At 46.4% G+C, this 18895-nt stretch overlaps 1 protein-coding gene across 1 annotated transcript in view; it reads right to left on the bottom strand.

Annotated features, from left to right (window-relative positions):
• Positions 1 to 18895, bottom strand: part of LOC144827049 (pentraxin fusion protein-like) — a 640936-nt gene that overhangs the window by 48970 nt on the left and 573071 nt on the right. Inside the window, exon 3 of the mRNA XM_078685507.1 lies at positions 3874 to 4156. Coding sequence (XP_078541633.1) covers positions 3874 to 4156 — 283 coding nt within the window. The remainder of the gene's footprint in view (positions 1 to 3873; positions 4157 to 18895) is intronic.

The following is an 18895-nucleotide window of genomic DNA, read 5'->3' as shown; positions in this document are numbered from 1 at the left end:
TCAAGGAAGAAGTGATTTAGAGAGTTGCAAAGTTCTTGAGTGGGGTTCTGTATCGGGGAGGTTCTAGTGTCGTTACATAAGTCATTAACAATTTTGAAAAGTTCTTTAGATTTATTGTGGGCATTGAGTAATTTTGAGGAGAAGTAAGCTGATTTAGTGGTTGAGATGGCTAATTTGTAATCTCTACGGGCAGTGACAAAATGTTCTCTATCTTCAATTGAGTAATTTGATCTCCATTTCCTCTCGGCTTTGCGCAGCTCGAGTTTTTGTAGTTTAAGGTCAGTGGAGAACCATTTGTGCGCCTCTAAGTGGCGGGCATGAGAGAATTTAACAATAGGGCGTGGATGTTACTAGCAGATAGTAGCCATTCTGTAACTTTTCCCACCATGGTGTTGACATCACGGCAGAGGGTAGGTGCCGAGTTCTCCAAGGTTTCAATAAACTCTGATTTGTTTAAAGAGTTCCGCTTCCTGATTTCGCTCCCTGCTAAGGGGGTGTGTTTTTTCCGTACATTGAATGGGATGGTGCATTGTATCAGGTGATGGTCTGACCAAATGCACGGCGTGATATCTGGGGTAGAAAGAGAAACATTGTGTGTCCAAATGTGATCCAAGCTATGTCCCTTGTCATGGGTGGGATTGTGTACATGTTGGAGTAAATTTAAGTTAGATATGGGAGTCTTCCTATTTTACTGTTCCGTACTGCCAGTGCTAACCTCTGAATAGTGCCACTTAAAATGGTATATCAAGATATAAAAATAAATATTGCATTAACCAGACATGTTGATCAATACAATTTAATGTAACTTTGGCACAAATGGCAACTTAAGACAGTTTCCAATTTGTTGGCCAAAGTTTTCAGTGACTGTTTATAGTTGCACCCAGGCTACTGTCCTCAATACAGCCTTATACCTTCCTGGGTAGAAGTGTGAACAAACCTCCAGAAGGGAAGAGATGTGACGTCCTTCCTGGTAGAATAATTTTTCCGATTGGCTAGTTAGTTGGCACATCCCTCTAGGCTTATAGTGGGCATAAACAAGCACGACTGGTACCCAGGCCTAAGATCACATCAGAACTGGAGAGAAGACTGAATAAAGATTGTCAGTTGTTTCCAGCATCCAGACTAGCGAAGTTGCACAAAAGACTGGACTACACCTGCTGAAACTTGTGCTACCAAATAGGAAATGTCTTACCCAACCCTCAATTCAGAGAAAGTGAATCCAAGGGTCGGTTGGCTGCTTCCCTGTTACAACCGCAGTGCCATAAACGTGGAAGAATCCTGCTTTGGTGTGTCGGTAGGCAAGAACACCTGATCACCTCTGAAATCTAAAGCACAGCCAGGGAGAACAAGTCCCAACCTTCAAATGTTTAATGCAAGTATGCGGGATCCAGGAGAGTTATTGGAGTATTGTTTGGTCTCCCAGGAAGGAAGTTACAGCCAGTGATAGAGAACCACCAGTGATCTTGCAACAAGGGACCCGTAGATTAGCGACAACTGGTTTGTGGCTGGGCTTCACCTGACTTTCAAGTGACTGGGACCCCTGGGGCCAAAGTCAATCCACCATGTTCATGAACAGAAGGATACCCCAGATACCTGCTAAGTTTTTTTTAGCCTCTTCAGCATACTTCGGCATACTTCAGCACCACTACACCACTGCATTGATTCCTATTACCCATAGCGTGTGAAAGCGGACTGGGGACTGCTTTCTCTGTGAGGAAATTGTTTTGCTTGGCCAAATTGATCCCTGTGCCTGGCTTTCTGTTAGAACTGATCACCATAAGAGTGTCCTTAGAGCCATTTCCAAGTTACACATTGTGACTAACCCTAAACCAGAAGTCACAGTAAACTACAATGATTTGTTGTGCAATATGAAAACCTGTGATTCATTGTTCCTTTAAAAACGCACACCTCCAGAACCCTCTGGTGGATTTTTTTCATTGACATGTCTCTTTACAGAGAAAAATACAGCCTATTTTTAGGTCTGACGTTTACTAAAATTATATGTATGATATACTTACTTAAAGGGGATTTGAGCCACCTCTTCATCCATTGGTCTGCTGCTGGGTTATTCATATTTTACTATCGCTGTTACAGCATAAATCATTGGTCAATAGGTAACTTAACTTTAAGTGAATGCATTTACCTTTTTCACATAGTAGCACATCTGCACACAAGGTGATTCTGTTCTGTGTCAGTGCATTTGTTTTTACTTATTGCTGCTTTAGCGTTACCTTTGTTTACAGAGTTAAATTTGATAGTAGGATTCTTTCTGCCAGATAACAAAGGGTCCATTCCAGCTTTATCAGTTCTTGTTGCCTGTAAATGCTCTTTTAAATTCCTTTTGAAGTGTCATGTTTCACAGCATAAAAAATTACCTCCACTTGAAACTGTTCTGCATTAGGTTATTCTCTTTTTACTGTGCATGCAGAATACAAACTAAAAGCTACAATATTTTACATGTCTTTAATTCTTTTTTTCTTGCTTTCTTTGTTATTTCCCCGTTTCTAGGCTTCTATCCTACTTTCTTGGCTTCTATCCTCCTTTCTTGATTCCTTTTCTCTTTTCTTTCTTTCTTTCTTTTTTTCTTTCTTTCTTTCTTTCTTTCCCACTTTCCTTTTTTCATTTTGCTTATTTATTTTGCTATTTTTTTCGTTCACTTCTTTTTTCATTGCTTCCATATTTATTTCCACCTGTCTTTCCTTCACTCCTTTCTTCTTTTCCTTCTTTCCTTACTGCCTTCTTGCAGTCTTTCTTTATTGTTTTTCTTTCTTCCTTGCCGTTTTCTCTTTATTTTTTGCATTCTTTCCTTCTTCCCTTTATCATTCTTTCTTTCTTTACTTTGTGTTTTCTTACTTGCAGTCTTTCTTGAGTTTTGTTTTCTTTATTCACTTCTTGTTTTTGCCTTTTTTCTTTCTTTCTTTTTTGGTTTCTCAAAGGCAATAGCCTGGCTGTCAATGGCTGCAGAATGCGCTTGTTTAGGTATAGTTAGCCAAGACAGTTTGATTTTACTAAAATGATTTGTGTGACATAGCTATTGATTGGGGTTTTCAGCAACACTTAAACTATTAGCCTGTGGCAACTGCAAGAACCATGAAAACCATGAATTGGTAAAAAGCTGGTAGAAAACGCCTGGCCTATTCACTTTGCAAATACTTGCTACACATTGGTTTTATGGTGTTGTGTTTTCTACTGTTTCGCACTTCCAAATGCTTTACAATTGTCCCTTTGATAAAGTCTGACTGCTCTGAGCCAGAGCACATTACTGGACCTGATTTGCAATTGTAACTTTATTACATGGTGAGATCGCACAACACGGCCATATAAGGAACCATTTTCCTCACACATTTTAATATAAATTAAAACATTTCTGGCTGCTTCGTTCTGCAAACTTCAAACCCTACAGGTCAGTGTATGGTACAGTTTAGAAGATTACTTTGCAGTAGTATAAATGTATCTTCACTAAGGCATTTGTCAGCTCACCCAGCAGGTCAGTTTGAAGGAAATGTTTTCTTCTTAACCTTGGTTACTGTAACCGACTCGTCCCGCCACAAAGTTACTGTGCGAACCTAAAACCTGCAGCAAATATAACTCCCAAAGTTTTGGACTTCTGGGTAACTCGAAATTTTGAGTTACACAGATTTCGAGTTACTCTAAATGAAGTATGTCGAAATATGTGCCCCAGTCTTCATAGTGTTTTGGTCCCTGCTATTTCGGTTGCCTAATGACTTAAAATCCCTCAAACGCTGAGAAAGATGGTTATAGGCCTTCCTTTGTAGCTTTGATGCTTTATTAACTCTGGGAATAGAAGAGGGGTTCAAAACATTATTGCTTATTGAAAGTAACATAGTTCATAGAACAACAGCAATGACTTACAGCTGATTGACGATATCCGGAGAGTCTCCAACACGAACTTCAGCCAACAACAGGCGCTTTTGGCAACAGTCATTTCTGTTAAATATCCTGATTGCTGATATAGCGTAGGACTTTCCCAGATTCAGGCTCCACCAGGCACCCTTCTCTTTGTCTGTGTGGGTGCAGGAAGACTTTCGGAAATCCATTGTATGTTGTCCATCAATGGCAAGCCAAGCAGTAGCCCTTGGCGATCCTTTGTACTGAGAACTCTGACGGGCAAATCCATGCCGTGCTACATTAATTTCTGGAAGAATGAAGAACATTAAGAGATGTGACTCAACAAGAATTGAGGAGGCTGCATAATACTCCAAACCTCTGTGCAAGTTACACCTGAAAGTGTAAGAAAAAAGATAGGATGAAGGCTAAACAAGCCAGCAACCAAGAGAGAGAGAAGTATGTGAGCAGTCTTGGGTATACATGTATTTTAATTAGGCCTTTTCTCATATACCACCACAGTTGTAGTCTTGAAATTAAGTATGGGCTATTAATAGCAATTTCCTAATTTAGATGTATTTGCGAGTTTCAATAGTGATGCATGGTGGCTCGCAAATAGATCTACCTCATGAATATTAATGAGGAAGGTCGCCTTTTTTGACCCACTGTGATTTACTCCCATCACAGGGATGGTGGCCTGCTGGTGTCAACAGACCACCATGTAGGCGATTGCTTTGAAATAAAGCAGATTTTTCAAGCAGCCTGTTTTACTTAAAAGAAAAGGATGCGTTTGAAAAGAAAAAAGTGATTATTTTAAGGTTCCTTTTTTCTTAGGTACGCAGGGGGTCAACAGACCCCTGCCTACTCTTAAAAAATATTTTCTTTACCATTCTCAAAGGAGAAATGTTCCTTGGGAACCCTTTTCCATTTGCAAATGAGTTACCACCAACTTTAGGTTGGCGATAAAGTGCAAACACAACATTTGTGCATACCAATGCGTATCAGTATTTGGAACGGATGCCCTAAACACCCCCTTCCCAATAGTGATTCATAATCCCAAATTGCACTTCGTTAATAGGGTACCGAATCACAATTTGGACTTTGCACATTGGAAATGTTTTTTGCTTTCACAAATAGCCCAATTCTGTAAATTAGGCCATTTGGGACCTCAAAAGGGCTACTAACATCTAGCCCTATTTTGTAGAAAACTTAATTACTTTACTCTGTTTTTGTCTATGGTAAAATGTTTTGATACACATGGGCCCATTTGTGTTATGCAGAAAATATTACATAAGTAGAGGGGCATAAATGTGAGTCTTTGCTGCTCAAACATTTAGAAAAAGAGTTGTTGCATAACAGTTGTCCACCTCCTCCTCTCTTTTCACAAAATCATCAGGTTTGTCAAAATCATATTTGGAACTAGCAGCAAAGTTCTAACTTTGGCAACCCGTCATCTTGTTTGAGGAACCCAGCATGGAACAAATGCTACTCTAGACTGAAAGGAAGGGTTGTTATTGCAGAAACTGAAAGATGGAATTCACTATACAGTATTGGCATTACTAGGGAAAGGAAAAGTGAATAGGTATAATATGAATAAAATAAAAATTGGCAGAAAAGTGGACACTAAAGCACACCCAAGATTCTGAGGTCTCCAGCAAGGCATGCATCTGAACAGAATAAATATATTAATTTTTGTAGCTCCCAAATCATTTGATTGAAGGGTATGCAAAGTACACTATATCCAGAGTGATAATATAATGAAATACATTTATTAAAAACAGGGCTTAATTAGTGTCTACAATAATAAACTGTGACAGAGAGGCATCACTCAGTCCAGAAAGGATTAACGATGTATTATCCCACAAAATGGTGCATTATTTAAAAAATGTGGAATAAGATCCAGCTGAACATGTATTAGTGTCTCTAGTTAATCATTCTTACATACTATTGTTTCTCAGTTGAGATGGCTCCTTTCAAAGCAGCAGAATGACCTTTGTGTAAACTGAGTTGCTCTATGACACAACATCTACGTCTGTTCTACAATGCAGAGAAAGTAGTTTTCACCTAAAACGCACTGCAACATTGAAAGAACAGCTATATTGGTAGATCTCCGGGACATCTTAGGCGTCGATCCTGGTTAATATTTATGTTGATCTATTTGAAAAACTGTGTGCACTGTGAAAACAATCCATGCATAGCAATTAGAGCCATATGGTGTCATTATAGATATAGCATCCTATGTATTTGCCATGGTACATGCTCACACTTGACATACTAACATGGTTATATATATTACAGGAGCTCCTATATTTCACATGGTCAATTAGCTCTGAGACTTTCTGTTTTACATCTCAATGTAGAATAATTTTAAAAATGCCTTCTAAAAAAAATCACATGCCCATTGATGAGATTCCCCTACTACATTATTAACAATGCCATCCTTGTACCCATTGCAACAGAGTGCTTGTGACTTTATTCAACAATCTAAAAGATCAGAAGTTCAATTTGTGACTAGAAGTTACCCCCAAACAAGGACACAAGGAGATCTGGGTTCAATGAGGGTTAATAAGGGCTGTTAGCCCGAAAGTGGTCCCAGAATGCTTGTTTCCGGTCCAGGGAAGACATGGCTTGGCAGCTCGAGCTGGACTGTTCACTTGAGGTACAGGGTCAAGACTGATTTGCCTATAGCTGTGTCTGAAGAGGGGTGACAAAGTGAGCTAAAGAACAATGATGGATTCAAGCTCAGATATGTGACTGGGGGTGAGTGTCTGAATAGTTTCAGCGCTACGTTCATCATCTCTGTTTGTTTGCTTTGTTTTGATCGACCTAAGTCGGCAGGGTATGCCCAGACGTGGGTTCTCTTGCTCACTTTGCCACTGGATTCAAGCTAGCCTGGCTGATGAAGCCTGTTATCCCAAAACCACTCCCAGGATGCTTGTTTCAGGTCCAGGAAAGACATGGCTTGGCTGTTTGAGCTGCATTGTTCCCATGAGTTACATGGTCACAACTGATTTGCATATAACTGTGTCTGAACTGGGGTGGCAAAGTGAGCTGAAGAGCAATGATGGATTCAGCGCTTCGTCCATCATCTCCTTGTGTTTGCTTTGTTTTCCATAAGTTGCCAGGGTAGGCCCAGACGTCAGTCCCTTGCTCACTTTATCACTGGAATCAAGCTAGCCTGGCTGATGAGGGTTGTTAGTGCAAAACCAGTACCAGGATGCTTGTTTTCGGTCCAGGGAAGATATGGCTTGGCAGTTCAAGCTGGACTGGTCCCATGAGGCACAGGGTCAAATCTGAATTTTCTTATAGCCGTGTTTTAATTGGGGTGGTGAAGTGAGCTAAAGAACATTGATGGATTCAACCCAGATTTGTGACTGTGGTGAGTGTCTGAAATGTAACAGCACTCCGTCCATCTTCTCCTTGTGTTTGCTTTGTTTGCCCTAAGTTGCCAGGGTATGCCCAGACGTGGGTCCCTTGCTCACTTTGCAACAGGATTCAAGCTAACCCGGCTGATGAGGGGAGTTAGCCCAAAGCCAGTCCCAAGATGCTTGTTTCAGGTCCAGGAAAGACATGGCTTGGCAGTTTGAGCTGCACTGTTCCCAGGAGTTACAGGGTCAAGACTAATTTGACTACAGCTGTGTTTGAACTGGGATTTGCAAAGTGAGTTGCAGAACAATGATCGATTCAACCCAGATATGTCACTGGGGGTGAGTGTCTGAAAAGTTGCAGCGCTTCGTCCATCATCTCCTTGTGTTTGCTTTGTTCGCCATAAGTTGCCAGGGTAAACCTAGACGTCAGTCACTTTGTCACTGGATTCAATCTAGCCTGGCTGATTAGTACTGTTAGCCCAAAACCAGTCCCAGGATGCGTGTTTCCCGTCCAGGGAAGATATGGCTTGGCAGTTCGAGGTGGACTGGTCCTCTGAGGCACCGGGTCAAATCTGATTTGCATATACCTGTGTTTGAACTGGGGTGGTGAAGTGAGCTTAAGAACTTTGATGGATTCAACCCAGATATGTGACTGGGGTGAGTGTCTGAAATGTTTCAGCGCTCCGTCCATCATCTCTTTGTCTTTGCTTTGTTTGCCCTAAGTTGACAGGGGATGCCCAGACATGAGTCCCTTGCTCACTTTGCAACTGGATTCAAGCTAGCCTGGCTGATGTGTGCTGTTAGCCCGAAACCTGTCCCAGGATGCCTGTTTCTGGTCCTGGTAAGACATGGTTTGACAGCTTGGGCTGGACCGTTCCCCTGAGGCTCAGGGTCAAGAATGGTTTGCATATAGCTGTGTCTGAAGTGGATGGCAAAGTGAGCCAAAAATTTATGATGGATTCATCCCAGAACTGTGACTGGGGCTGAGTGTCTGAAAAGTTTCAGCACTCTGTCCATCATATCCTTGTGTTTGCTTTGTTCACACTAAGTGGGCAGGGTATGCCCAAACATGGGTCCCTTGCTCACTTTGCAACTGGATTCAGGCTAGCCTGGCTGATGAAGGTTGTTAGCCCGACACCGCTCCCAGGATGCTTGTTTCAGGTCCAGGAAAGACATGGCTTGGAAGTTTGAGCTGCACTGTTACCATGAGTTACAGGATCAAGACTGATTTGAATACATCTCTGTCTGAACTGGGGTTTGCAAAGTGTACTGAAGAACAATGATGGACTCAATCCAGATATATGACTGGGGGTGAGCATCTGAAAAGTTTCAGCGCTTCGTCCATCATCTCCTTCTGTTTGCTTTGTTTGCCATAAGTTGCCATAGTAAACCCAGACGTCAGTCCCTTGCTCACTTTGTCACTGAATCAAGCTAGCCTGGCTGATGAGGGCTGTTAGCCCAAAACCAGTCCCAGAATGCTTGCTTCCAGTCGAGGGAAGATATGGCTTGGCAGTTTGAGCTGGACTGTTCCCATGAGGCACGGGGTCAAATCTGATTTGCATATGGCTGTGTTTGAACTAGGGTGGTGAAGTGAGCTAAAGAACGTTGATGGATTCAACCCAGATCTGTGACTGGGGTGAGTGTCTAAAATGTTTCAGCAATCTGTCCATCATCGCCTTGTGTTTGCTTTGTTTGCCCTAAGTTTCCAGGGTATGCCCAGACGGGCACCCCTTGCTTACTTTGTCACAGGATTCAAGCTAGCAAGGCTGATAAGTGCTGTTAGCCCAAAACCGGTCCCAAGATGCATTTTTCAGGTCCAGGAAAGACATGGCTTGGCAGTTCGAGCTGCACGGTTCCCATGAGTTACAGAGTAAAGACTGATTTGCATATAGCTGTGTCTGAACTGGGGTGGCAAAGTGAGCTGAAGAACAATGATGGATTCAACCCAGATATGTGACTGGGGGTGAGTGTCTGAAAAGTTTCAGCGCTTCGTCCGTCAAGTCCTTGGTTTGCTTTCTTCGCCATAACTTGCCAGGTTAAACCCAAACATCAGTCCCTTGCTCACTTTGTCACTGGAATCAAGTTAGCCTGGCTGATGAGGGCTGTTAGCCCAAAACCAGTCCCAGGATGCTTGCTCCAGTCCAGGCAAGATATGGCTTGGCAGTGCTAGCTGGACTGGTCCCATGAGGCAGCGTGTCAAATCTGATTTACATATAGCTGTATTTGAACTGGGGTGGTGTAGTGAGCTAAAGCACGTTGATGGATTCAACCCAGATCTGTGACTGGGGTGAGTGTCTGAAATGTTTCAGTGCTCCGTCCATCATCTCCTTGTGTTTGCTTTGTTTGCCCTAAGTTGCCAGTGTATGCCCAGACATGGGTACCTTGCTCACTTTGCCATAGGATTCAAGCTAGCCTGGCTGATGAGGGCTGTTAGCCCAAAACCGGTCCCAAGATGCTTGTTTCAGGTCCAGTGAAGACATGGCTTAGCAGTTTGGGCTGGACTGTTCCTATGAGGTTCAGGGTCAAGACTGATTTGCATATAGCTGTGTCCGAACTGGGGTGGTGAAGTGAGCTAAAGTACGATGATGGAATCATCCCAGATCTGTGACCGGGGGTGAGTGTCTGAACATTTTCAGCGCTTCGTCCATCATCTTCTTGCGTTTGCTGTGTTTGCCCTAAGTTGCCTGGGTATGCCCAGACGAGGGTCCATTGCTCACTTTGCAACTGGATTCAATCTAGCCTGGCAGATGAGGCTGTTAGCCTGAAACCTCTCCCAGGATGCCTGTTTCTGGTCCAAGGAAGACATGGCTTGGCAGTTTGGGCTAGACCATTCCCCTGAGGCTCAGGGTCAAGAATGGTTTGCATATATCTGTGTCTGAAGTGGGGTGGCAAAGTGAGCTGAAGAATGATGATTAATTCATTCCAGATCTTTGACTGGGGTTGAGTGTCTGAAAAGTTTCAGCACTCTGTCCATCATATCCTTGTGTTTGCTTTGTTTATCCTAAGTTTGCAGGGTATTCCCAGACATGGGTCCCTTGCTCACTTTACCTCTGGATTCAAGCTAGCCTGGCTGATGAAGGCTGTTAGCCCTAAACCACTCCCAGGATGCTTATTTCAGTTGCAGGAAAGACATGGCTTGGCAGTTTGAGCTGCACTGTTCCCATGAATTACAGGGTCAAGACTGATTTGCATATAGCTGTGTCTAAACTGGGGTGGCAAAGTCAGCTGAAGAACAATGATGGATTCAACCCAGATCTGTGACTGGGGCTGAGTGTCTGAAAAGTTTCAGTGCTTCATCCATCATCTCCTTGTGTTTGCTTTGTTCGCCATAAGTTGCCAGGGAAGTCAGTTCCCTGCTCACTTTGTCACTGGATTCAAGCTAGCCTGGCTAATGAGGGCTGTGTGCCCAAAACCAGTCCCAGGATGCTTGTTTCTGGTCGAGGGAAGATATGACTTTGCAGTTTGAGCTGGACTGGTCTCATGAGGTACAGGGTAAAATCTGATTTGAAAATAGCTGTGTTTGAACTGGAGTGGTGAAGTGAGCTAAAGAACGTTGATAGATTCAACCCAGATCTGTGACTGGGGTGAGTGTCTGAAAAGTTTCAGCGCTTTGTCCATCATCTCCTTGTGTTTGCTTTGATTGTCCTAAGTTGCCAGGGTATGCCCAGACGTGGGTCCCTTGCTCACTTTGCAACTGGATTCAAGCTAGCCTGGCTGATGAGTGCTGTACGCCTGAAACTTGTCCCAGGATACCGGTTTCTGGTCCAGGGAAGTCATGGCTTGGCAGTTTGGGGCTGGACTGTTCCTCTGAGGCTCAGGGTCAGTAATGGTTTGCATATAGCAGTGTCTGAAGTTGGGGTGCAAAGTGAGCTAAAGAATGATGAATGCATCTGTGACTGGGGATGAGTGTCTGAAAATTTTCAGCACTCTGTCCATCATATCCTTGTGTTTGCTTTATTAACCCTAAGCTGGCAGGGTATGCCCAGACATGGTTCCCTTGCTCACTTTGACACTGGATTCAACCTAGCCTGACTAATGAGGGCTGGTAGCCCTAAACCGGTCCCAGGATGCTCGTTTCCAGTCCAGGGAAGACATGCCTTAGCAGTTTGTGCTGGACTGTTCCCATGAGACACCGGGTCAACACTGATTTACACATAGCTTTGTCTGAAGTGGGTTGGCGAAGTGAGCTAAAGAACAATGATGGATTCAAACCAGATCTGTGATTGGGGGTGAGAGTCTGAAAAGTTTCAGCTTTCTGTCCATCATCTCCTTGTCAAAAGTCCTGGAACGAAGGCACAGCAACGGGAAGGAGGACACGACATTGTGATCACGAAAACGGAAGGAACTACAATTCCGGCTTGACGACCCCGGAAGGAACTACCTTTCTCGTGCGGCGCTGCGCGGCACATGCGCACACTAAGGGGCAGTACTTAAGCAATGGCGGCACCCGCGCAACCCGTCGGATATTCCAGCCGAACCATCGAGCCGGGGAAACACCGCAAGGTAAGGGACTACGATCCTTTCTCGCTTGCACTTTTGGACCCCGGTGTGTACGTACAGAAGCGGAATACAAGCGGCCGCTCTGCTAGGCGTTTCTGATTACACTCGCTTTCAGAGGACTTTGTTTGTGGACAAAGGTCCTCCCGGTACGGAGTTGGTGCACTTGAAGCACGAGAGCGGCTGCTCCCGTGTTTTACCACGTCGCACAGTGCACGTACAGTGCGGCCAGACTACTGAGCAACAGGGAAGCCAGTGAGGCTAACTGCTTACCCTGTAAGTTTTGACATTAATCATAGGGGAGCCCGTGAAGACAACGGCTCACCCTGTGACTCCAAATGTGATACCCGAATAAAGACCTGATTTGAGAACACCCCAGACTGGAAGCCCATAATTCTATAGGCCTCTGGTACTATACGCCCAGGCCTAACTGAACCCCTCGTTGGTGAGTGTCGGGGCCGGCATTCTTGCGGGGGATGGTTTAGACGACTGCATAAACAGTGTGTGAATAGTGAAAGGCTCGAGTGGCATTGTCGGCCACTACTTAGCACGGTGCCCTCCGTTGGGGAGTGTCAGGACTGGCACTCATGCGGAGGACGGTATGAAAGCCTAAAGGCATCTAGGGTGGTGATAACCCTTGTTGTTCTTACTGGATTGTAAAGGAACAATTCCAGGAAGTATATGATTAACCACATTGGTGCTTAGGCAATTCCCGCTGGGTGCTGAAAGTCAGATTTACCATTGTTCATGACAAGGTCAGCTCGTCATTAGCACAGCTCCAGTGTGCCTCATGACGAGCTGACCTTGTCATGAGCATGGAAGGGGTTACATCATAAAGCCTATTCCACATACCCTGGGTCTTGATTGCCTTATTTTCATGTTTCTGGGTCGAGGTCTAGAGTTCGGTGCACGCACCCAATCCCGAGGGCATTCAGGTATTACATAATATCCGACCCTATACACCTTAATCAGCCTCCCGGTTGGGTTGTTGAACATGGCCGACATGGATGATGTTATGGCCGCCCTCCATGCTGTGCAGAACGAACTAGCGGCCTCCAGGTTGGAAACCACGGATATACGGGCCAGGTTGGAACACCTCCAGAGGAACCCGTTTGATGCCGGAACGCCTATGGTGGCTCAGCCAGCTGCGGTGGTCGTGGAGTTGCCGGTGTCTATACCGCTTGCTACGCCCGAGCGATACAGCAGGGATCCAAGCACTGTGCAAGCATTCTTAACACAACTAGCCCTGCATTTCTCATGCAAGCCCAGGTCATTTCCCACGAACCAGGCGAGAGTCGCCTTTTTGATTTCCTATCTTGCCGGAAACGCAGCCCAATGGGTTGTACCGTTGGTGAGCAGAGACGACCCTCTTATACATGATTGGGACAATTTCCAGGAGGAATTCATAAAAGTGTTTGATAGGAGAGCTGATTCTTATACGTCCGATTGAGAGCTGCTAGAATTACGCCAAGGTAACAACGGGCTGGTGCAGTACATGAACTCATTCCATCGGCTGGTGTCGGAAACCAAGTGGCCTACGGCAAAAAGGGCAGTGCTCTACCATCAAGGCCTGAACGACGAATTAAAGGACGTGATAGCCCAAATCGACCCCCAACCAGCCATGTGTGAGGATCTCATCAGCTTGGTCCTTCGCCTTGACCACAGACTGGGGGAACGACGTGGGGATCATAAGAAAAAGGACAAAACCCTACCAGTCCACTGGTCTTCTGGGGCCATGGAGACACCCACTACTGCACGCTCAGAGCCTATGGATGTAGGGGTGATACGGGCTAGCTTAACATCCACGGAAAGAGAATCACGCCGCAAACAGGGCCTATGCCTGTATTGTGGCAAGAAAGGCCACTTCGTGAGGGAGTGTCCGGTCAAGCCAAAGACAGGCCGCTTCAAGAGCCCCAGGATGACAACAGCAGCAGTTGATAACCCTGCGGAAAACTGAGGGACTCCAGGAAAAGAGAAGGGGATTCCGGGAGTCGTTGTCTAATCCCTTCCGTACAGTTGAAAACGCCGCCCAACCAGAGACATTTGTTCATAACCATCCACCTCCATGTCAGGGAGGAGTGGATTCAGTAGACGCCATGGTAGACTCAGGTGCCACGGGTCTCTTCATGGATGTAGAGAAAGCCAAATGCTTATCCGTCGGGCTTGCATCCAAGGATGTGGCAGAGGATGTCTTTGCGGTGGATATGCGACGTCTCGCCTCAGGACCCATCAGTCAACACACCGGGAATTTCCAAGTGAGGTACGGAAAAGAGCATTTGGAGAACATCGATTTCAACATTATCCAAGCACCCCATTACGGAGTGATTCTGGGGTTACCTTGGCTCCAGAAACACATCCCCTCGATCCACTGGGCCTCTTACGAGGTCAGCATGACGTCTGGTTACTGTGCCCTCAACTGAGGTGTGACCGCTTCTCATCAAGAGGCTGGGTGCAAAGGGCCGCATGCTATCACCACTGCGGCGGAGAAAAGCGTTGAACTCCCCGATGTCTATCAGGAGTATGCTGATGTATTCGATGACCCACATGCCGAAGAGCTACCCCCGCATCGGATCTACGACTGCCAGATAGACTTGGTCCCAGGGGCAAGCGTACCAAGCGGAAGGCTATACGCATTGTCAGAACCGGATAACCTGCATTTGCGCGCATACCTAGACAACATGCTACTCCTTGGGTTCATACGCCCATCGAAATCCCCAGCCGCTTCTCCCCTGTTCTTCATTCCCAAAGCCAACGGGGAACTCCGCGCCTGTGTGGACTTCAGGGCCCTCAATGCCATAACCGTAAAGAACCGCTAACCGCTGCCCCTTATAAACGTGTTGTTGGAGCAAGTGAAAACGGCCAGGATTTACACCAAACTCAACCTGAAATGGGCCTACCACCTAGTGTGTATGAGAACAGGGGACGAATGGAAGACGGCGTTTAAGACACGGTTCGGGCTGTACGAATACATGGTGATGCCATATGGCCTTTGTAACGCCCCTGCGGCGTTTCAGTTCTTTCTGAACGATGTACAACGAGAACTACTGGACATATAAGTCATAGTATACATCAACGATATCTTGGTGTATTCCAACAACGAAGAAGAACACGTACAGCATGTTTCTAGGGTTTTACAGATTCTACGAGAACACCTGTTGTTTTGCAAACTCAGCAAGTGCGACTTCCATGTCACAGCCGTGGAATTCCTGGGAGTGATGTTGAGCCCTGATGGCCAAACGATGGCTGACCAAAAGGTCAAGGCTATAAAAGAATGGCAATTGCCTCGGAAAGTCAAGGAGGTGCAAAGCTTTATCGGTTTTGCCAACTTTTATAGATGTTTTATAGATGGGTTTTCAGGGCTGGTAGCCCCTATCACGCACTTATTGAGGAAGTCGCAAACCTTTTTATGGACCCCTGAGGCGGAGACGGCCTTTTCGGCCCTAAAGAAGGCATTTGGATCGGCACCGGTGTTGGCTCACCCGAATACGGACCTTCCGTTTATAGTAGAGGCAGATGCATCGGATGTGGCTTTGGGAGCCATTCTGTCACAACGACACCCGAGTACCAGAGAGCTCCACCCTGTGGCCTTCATGTCCAGGAAGCTGAATGAGGCCGAGCGCAACTACCACATAGCCAAGAAGGAGCTACTGGCTATCAAGGACGCCTTCTCGGAGTGGAGGCATCTTCTAATGGGGGCTAATCATGTTGCTTCTGTTTTCACGGATCACAGCAACCTCCAATTCATGACTGCGGACAGACATCTCTCTCCTAGGCAGATGCGGTGGATGCTCTTCTTCTTGGGATTCAATTTCGTCATCACCTATAGGACCGGAGCCGAGAACCGCAAGGCTGATGCTCTTTCCCGTCAGTCATCAGAACCAACAAAACTCCCGGCACCGGTAACCTCCATCATTCAACCCGAAAAGGTAATCGGGGCGATACAACCCGACACCAGAAGGGTTCAGAAGGGAGTTTGTACGCACGAGTGGAAGACGTGGCTGCATCACCACCCGGAGTGGCAGTCGAAGGACGGCATTCCTATGAACGGGAGTCGCATGATGCTGCCAACCCCACAACTGAGGAAACAAGCCTTCCAATGATGCCATGAATCGCCAAGCGCAGGTCATCTAGGGTTGGAGAAAACGGGAGAGTACATCCTGAGAAACTTCTGGTGGCCTAGCTCGCGCCCGGACGTGGCGGAATGGGTCGCTTCCTGCGAGGTGTGCGCCTCCATGAAATCCGATCACAGGAAACCCCAAGGAATGCTGCAACCCCTTCCCACGCCCTCATGGCCACGGGAAAACATATCCTTGGATTTCATAGTGGGACGGCCGGTGGACCAAGGGATGACTGCTATTCTGGTAGTGGTTGATTACCTTACAAAAATGGGACACTTCATAGCCTGTAAAGGGGTACCATCGGCAGGGAGGCTGGCCTATGTGCTGTTGAAGGAGGTGGTGCGTATCCATGGGTTACCCAGTGTGATAGTGTCAGACAGGGGGTCCCAGTTCACGGCGAGGTTCTGGAAAACCTGGTGCTCCTCCTTACACGTCAAGTCTGCTCTGTCCACCAGCTACCACCCGCAGATGGACGGCCAAACGGAGAGGCTCAACCAAACCCTCAAGCAATACCTACGATGTTTCATTGACCAAGGGAAAGAGGAATGGGTGGAACAACTATGGCTTGCTGAAATAGCGTACAATAACACCACGCACAGTTCCACAAAGGTGTCACCATTCTACGGCAACTATGGACACCATCCCAGGTTTCTCCCGTTGGCAAACCCAACGGGGAATCAGGGTTTGCCAGAGATGACCAGGAGTACAGCCCAACTAAAGGAACTGGTAGTGCGTACCCAGAAGTGTTTGGCAGAGGCCAAGGCCAGGTACAAGTCACAGGCAGATAGACACAGAAGACCTGGTCCCTTGTACAATGTGGGTGATTACGTATGGGTTTCTTCCCGCAACATGCACTTCAGGAAACATAGCCTGTTCCATCCTAAATCCATCGGTCCGTTCCGTATTGAGAAATGCATCAGCCCGGTGAACATGAAGTGTTCCTTACCCTCAACAATGCGGATTCATCCAGTATTCCACATTTCTCTTTTGAAACCCTCCCTATCCAAGACACCCCCTGCTCCCTTGGTGGTTCGGGTGGAGGCAGACCGTGAATACGAAGTGGAGGGTATCCGTGATTCGAAATGGAGAAGAGACAAGCTATGGTATTGGTGGCCTGGAAGGGGTACGATCCCGAGGAACAGTCATGGGAACCCGTGGCAGGCATCTCGGCATCCCGGCTGGTTGCGGCGTTCCACAAGAAGTACCCTGCGAAGCCGGGCCCGTCGGTGGAACCCGTGTGAGGAGGGATGTACTGTCATACATCCCGGAACGAAGGCACAGCAATGGGAAGGAGGACACAACATCGTGATCACGAAAACGGAAGGAACTACAATTCCGGGTTCGACGACCAAGGGAGGAACTACCGTTCCCGTGAGGCGCTGCGCGGCACATGCGCACACTAAGGGGCAGTACTTAAGCAATGGCGGCACCCGCGGAACACGTCGGATATTCAAGCCGAACCATGGAGCCAGGAAAACACCGCAAGGTAAGGGACTACGATCCTTTCTCGCTTGCACTTTTGGACCCCGGTGTGTACGTACAGAAGCGGCCGCTCTGCTAGGCGTTTCTGATTACGCTTGCTTTCAGAGATCTTTGTTTGTGGACAAAGGTCCTCCCGGTACAGAGTTGGTGCACTCGAAGCTTGAGAGTAGCTGCTCCCGTGTTGTACCACGTCCCACAGCGCACGTACAGTGCGGCCAGACTACTGAGCAAAAGGGGAGCCAGTGAGGCTAACTGCTTACCCTGTAAGTTTTGACATTAATCATAGGGGAGCCCGTGAAGACAACGGCTCACCCTGTGACTCCAAATGTGATACCCGAATCAAGACCTGATTTGAGGCCCCCCCAGACTGGAAGCCCATAATTCTATAGGCCTCTGGTAGTATACGCCCAGGCCTAACTGCACCCCTCGTTGGCGAGTTTCGGGACCGGCATTCTTGCGGGGGACAGTTTAGATGGCTGCATAAACAATGTGTGAATAGTGAAAGGCTCAAGTGGCATTGTCGGCCACTACTTAGCATGGTGCCCTCCGTTGGGGAGTGTCAGGACTGGCACTCATGCGGAGGACGGTATGAAAGCCTAAAGGCATCTAGGGTGGTGATAACCCTTGTTCTTCTTACTGGATTGTAAAGGAACAATTCCAGGAAGTATATGATTAAATCATAAAGCCTATTCCACATACCTTGGGTCTTGATTGCCTTATTTTCGTGTTTCTGGGTCAAGGTCTAGAGTTCGGTTCACACACCCAATCCCGAGGGCATTCAGGGATTACACTCCTTGTGTTTGCTTTGTTTGTCCTAAGTTGGCAGGGTATGCCCGGGCATGGGTTTCTGGCACGCTTTGCCACTGGATTCAAGCTAGCCTGGCTAATGAGAGCTGTTAGCCCAAAACCGGTCCCAGGATGCTTGTTTCTGGTCCAGGAAAGATATAGCTTGGCAGTTCCAGCTGGAATGTTCCCATTAGGCACATGGTCAAGGCTGGTTTGCATATAGCTTTGTCTGAGCTGGGGTGGTGAAGTGAGCTAAAGAACTATGATAGAATCAACCCTGATCTGTGACTGGGGGTGAGTGTCTGAAAAGTTGCAGAACTCTGTGCATCATCTCCTTATGTTTTGTGTTTGCCCATTGTTCGATGCATTTAGCGCACATCCACTTCCTTCAGCGGTGCCCCATAATAATTTTGATGAGGCTGTGTAGTATGATCTTTTAAGACTATTGACTTTATCTGGTTTTGATTAGTCATAACTGATGCAGTCTTTTTCTTTGTGGGCATGCAAAGAATGCTTCTGGAAATTTCTGGTGTGTATTTTTTCCTCTCACTGTTGACATAGTTAGTTTCTCTTTTTCTTCGCAAAGCGTTATGAAGGTCTTCTCTTTACTGCAGACTTTGCACATTTGTTCTATTGCTGGTCATTTGTCTTTGCATGGAAATGAAAACACATGTAGGAAACACAACCTTTTTTCTTTCTAGCCTGTATCTTACATGGGTCTACTAGAGGTGTGTTTTTACGTGACCAGTACTGATTCACTTTTCGCTGTTGCAATTTCCATGTCAGTTGTCTGCGGAT

Source organism: Lissotriton helveticus, chromosome 4_1 (genome assembly GCF_964261635.1).
Source record: "Lissotriton helveticus chromosome 4_1, aLisHel1.1, whole genome shotgun sequence".
NCBI lineage: Eukaryota > Metazoa > Chordata > Amphibia > Caudata > Salamandridae > Lissotriton > Lissotriton helveticus.
This window is presented reverse-complemented; position numbering and strand designations above follow the sequence as displayed.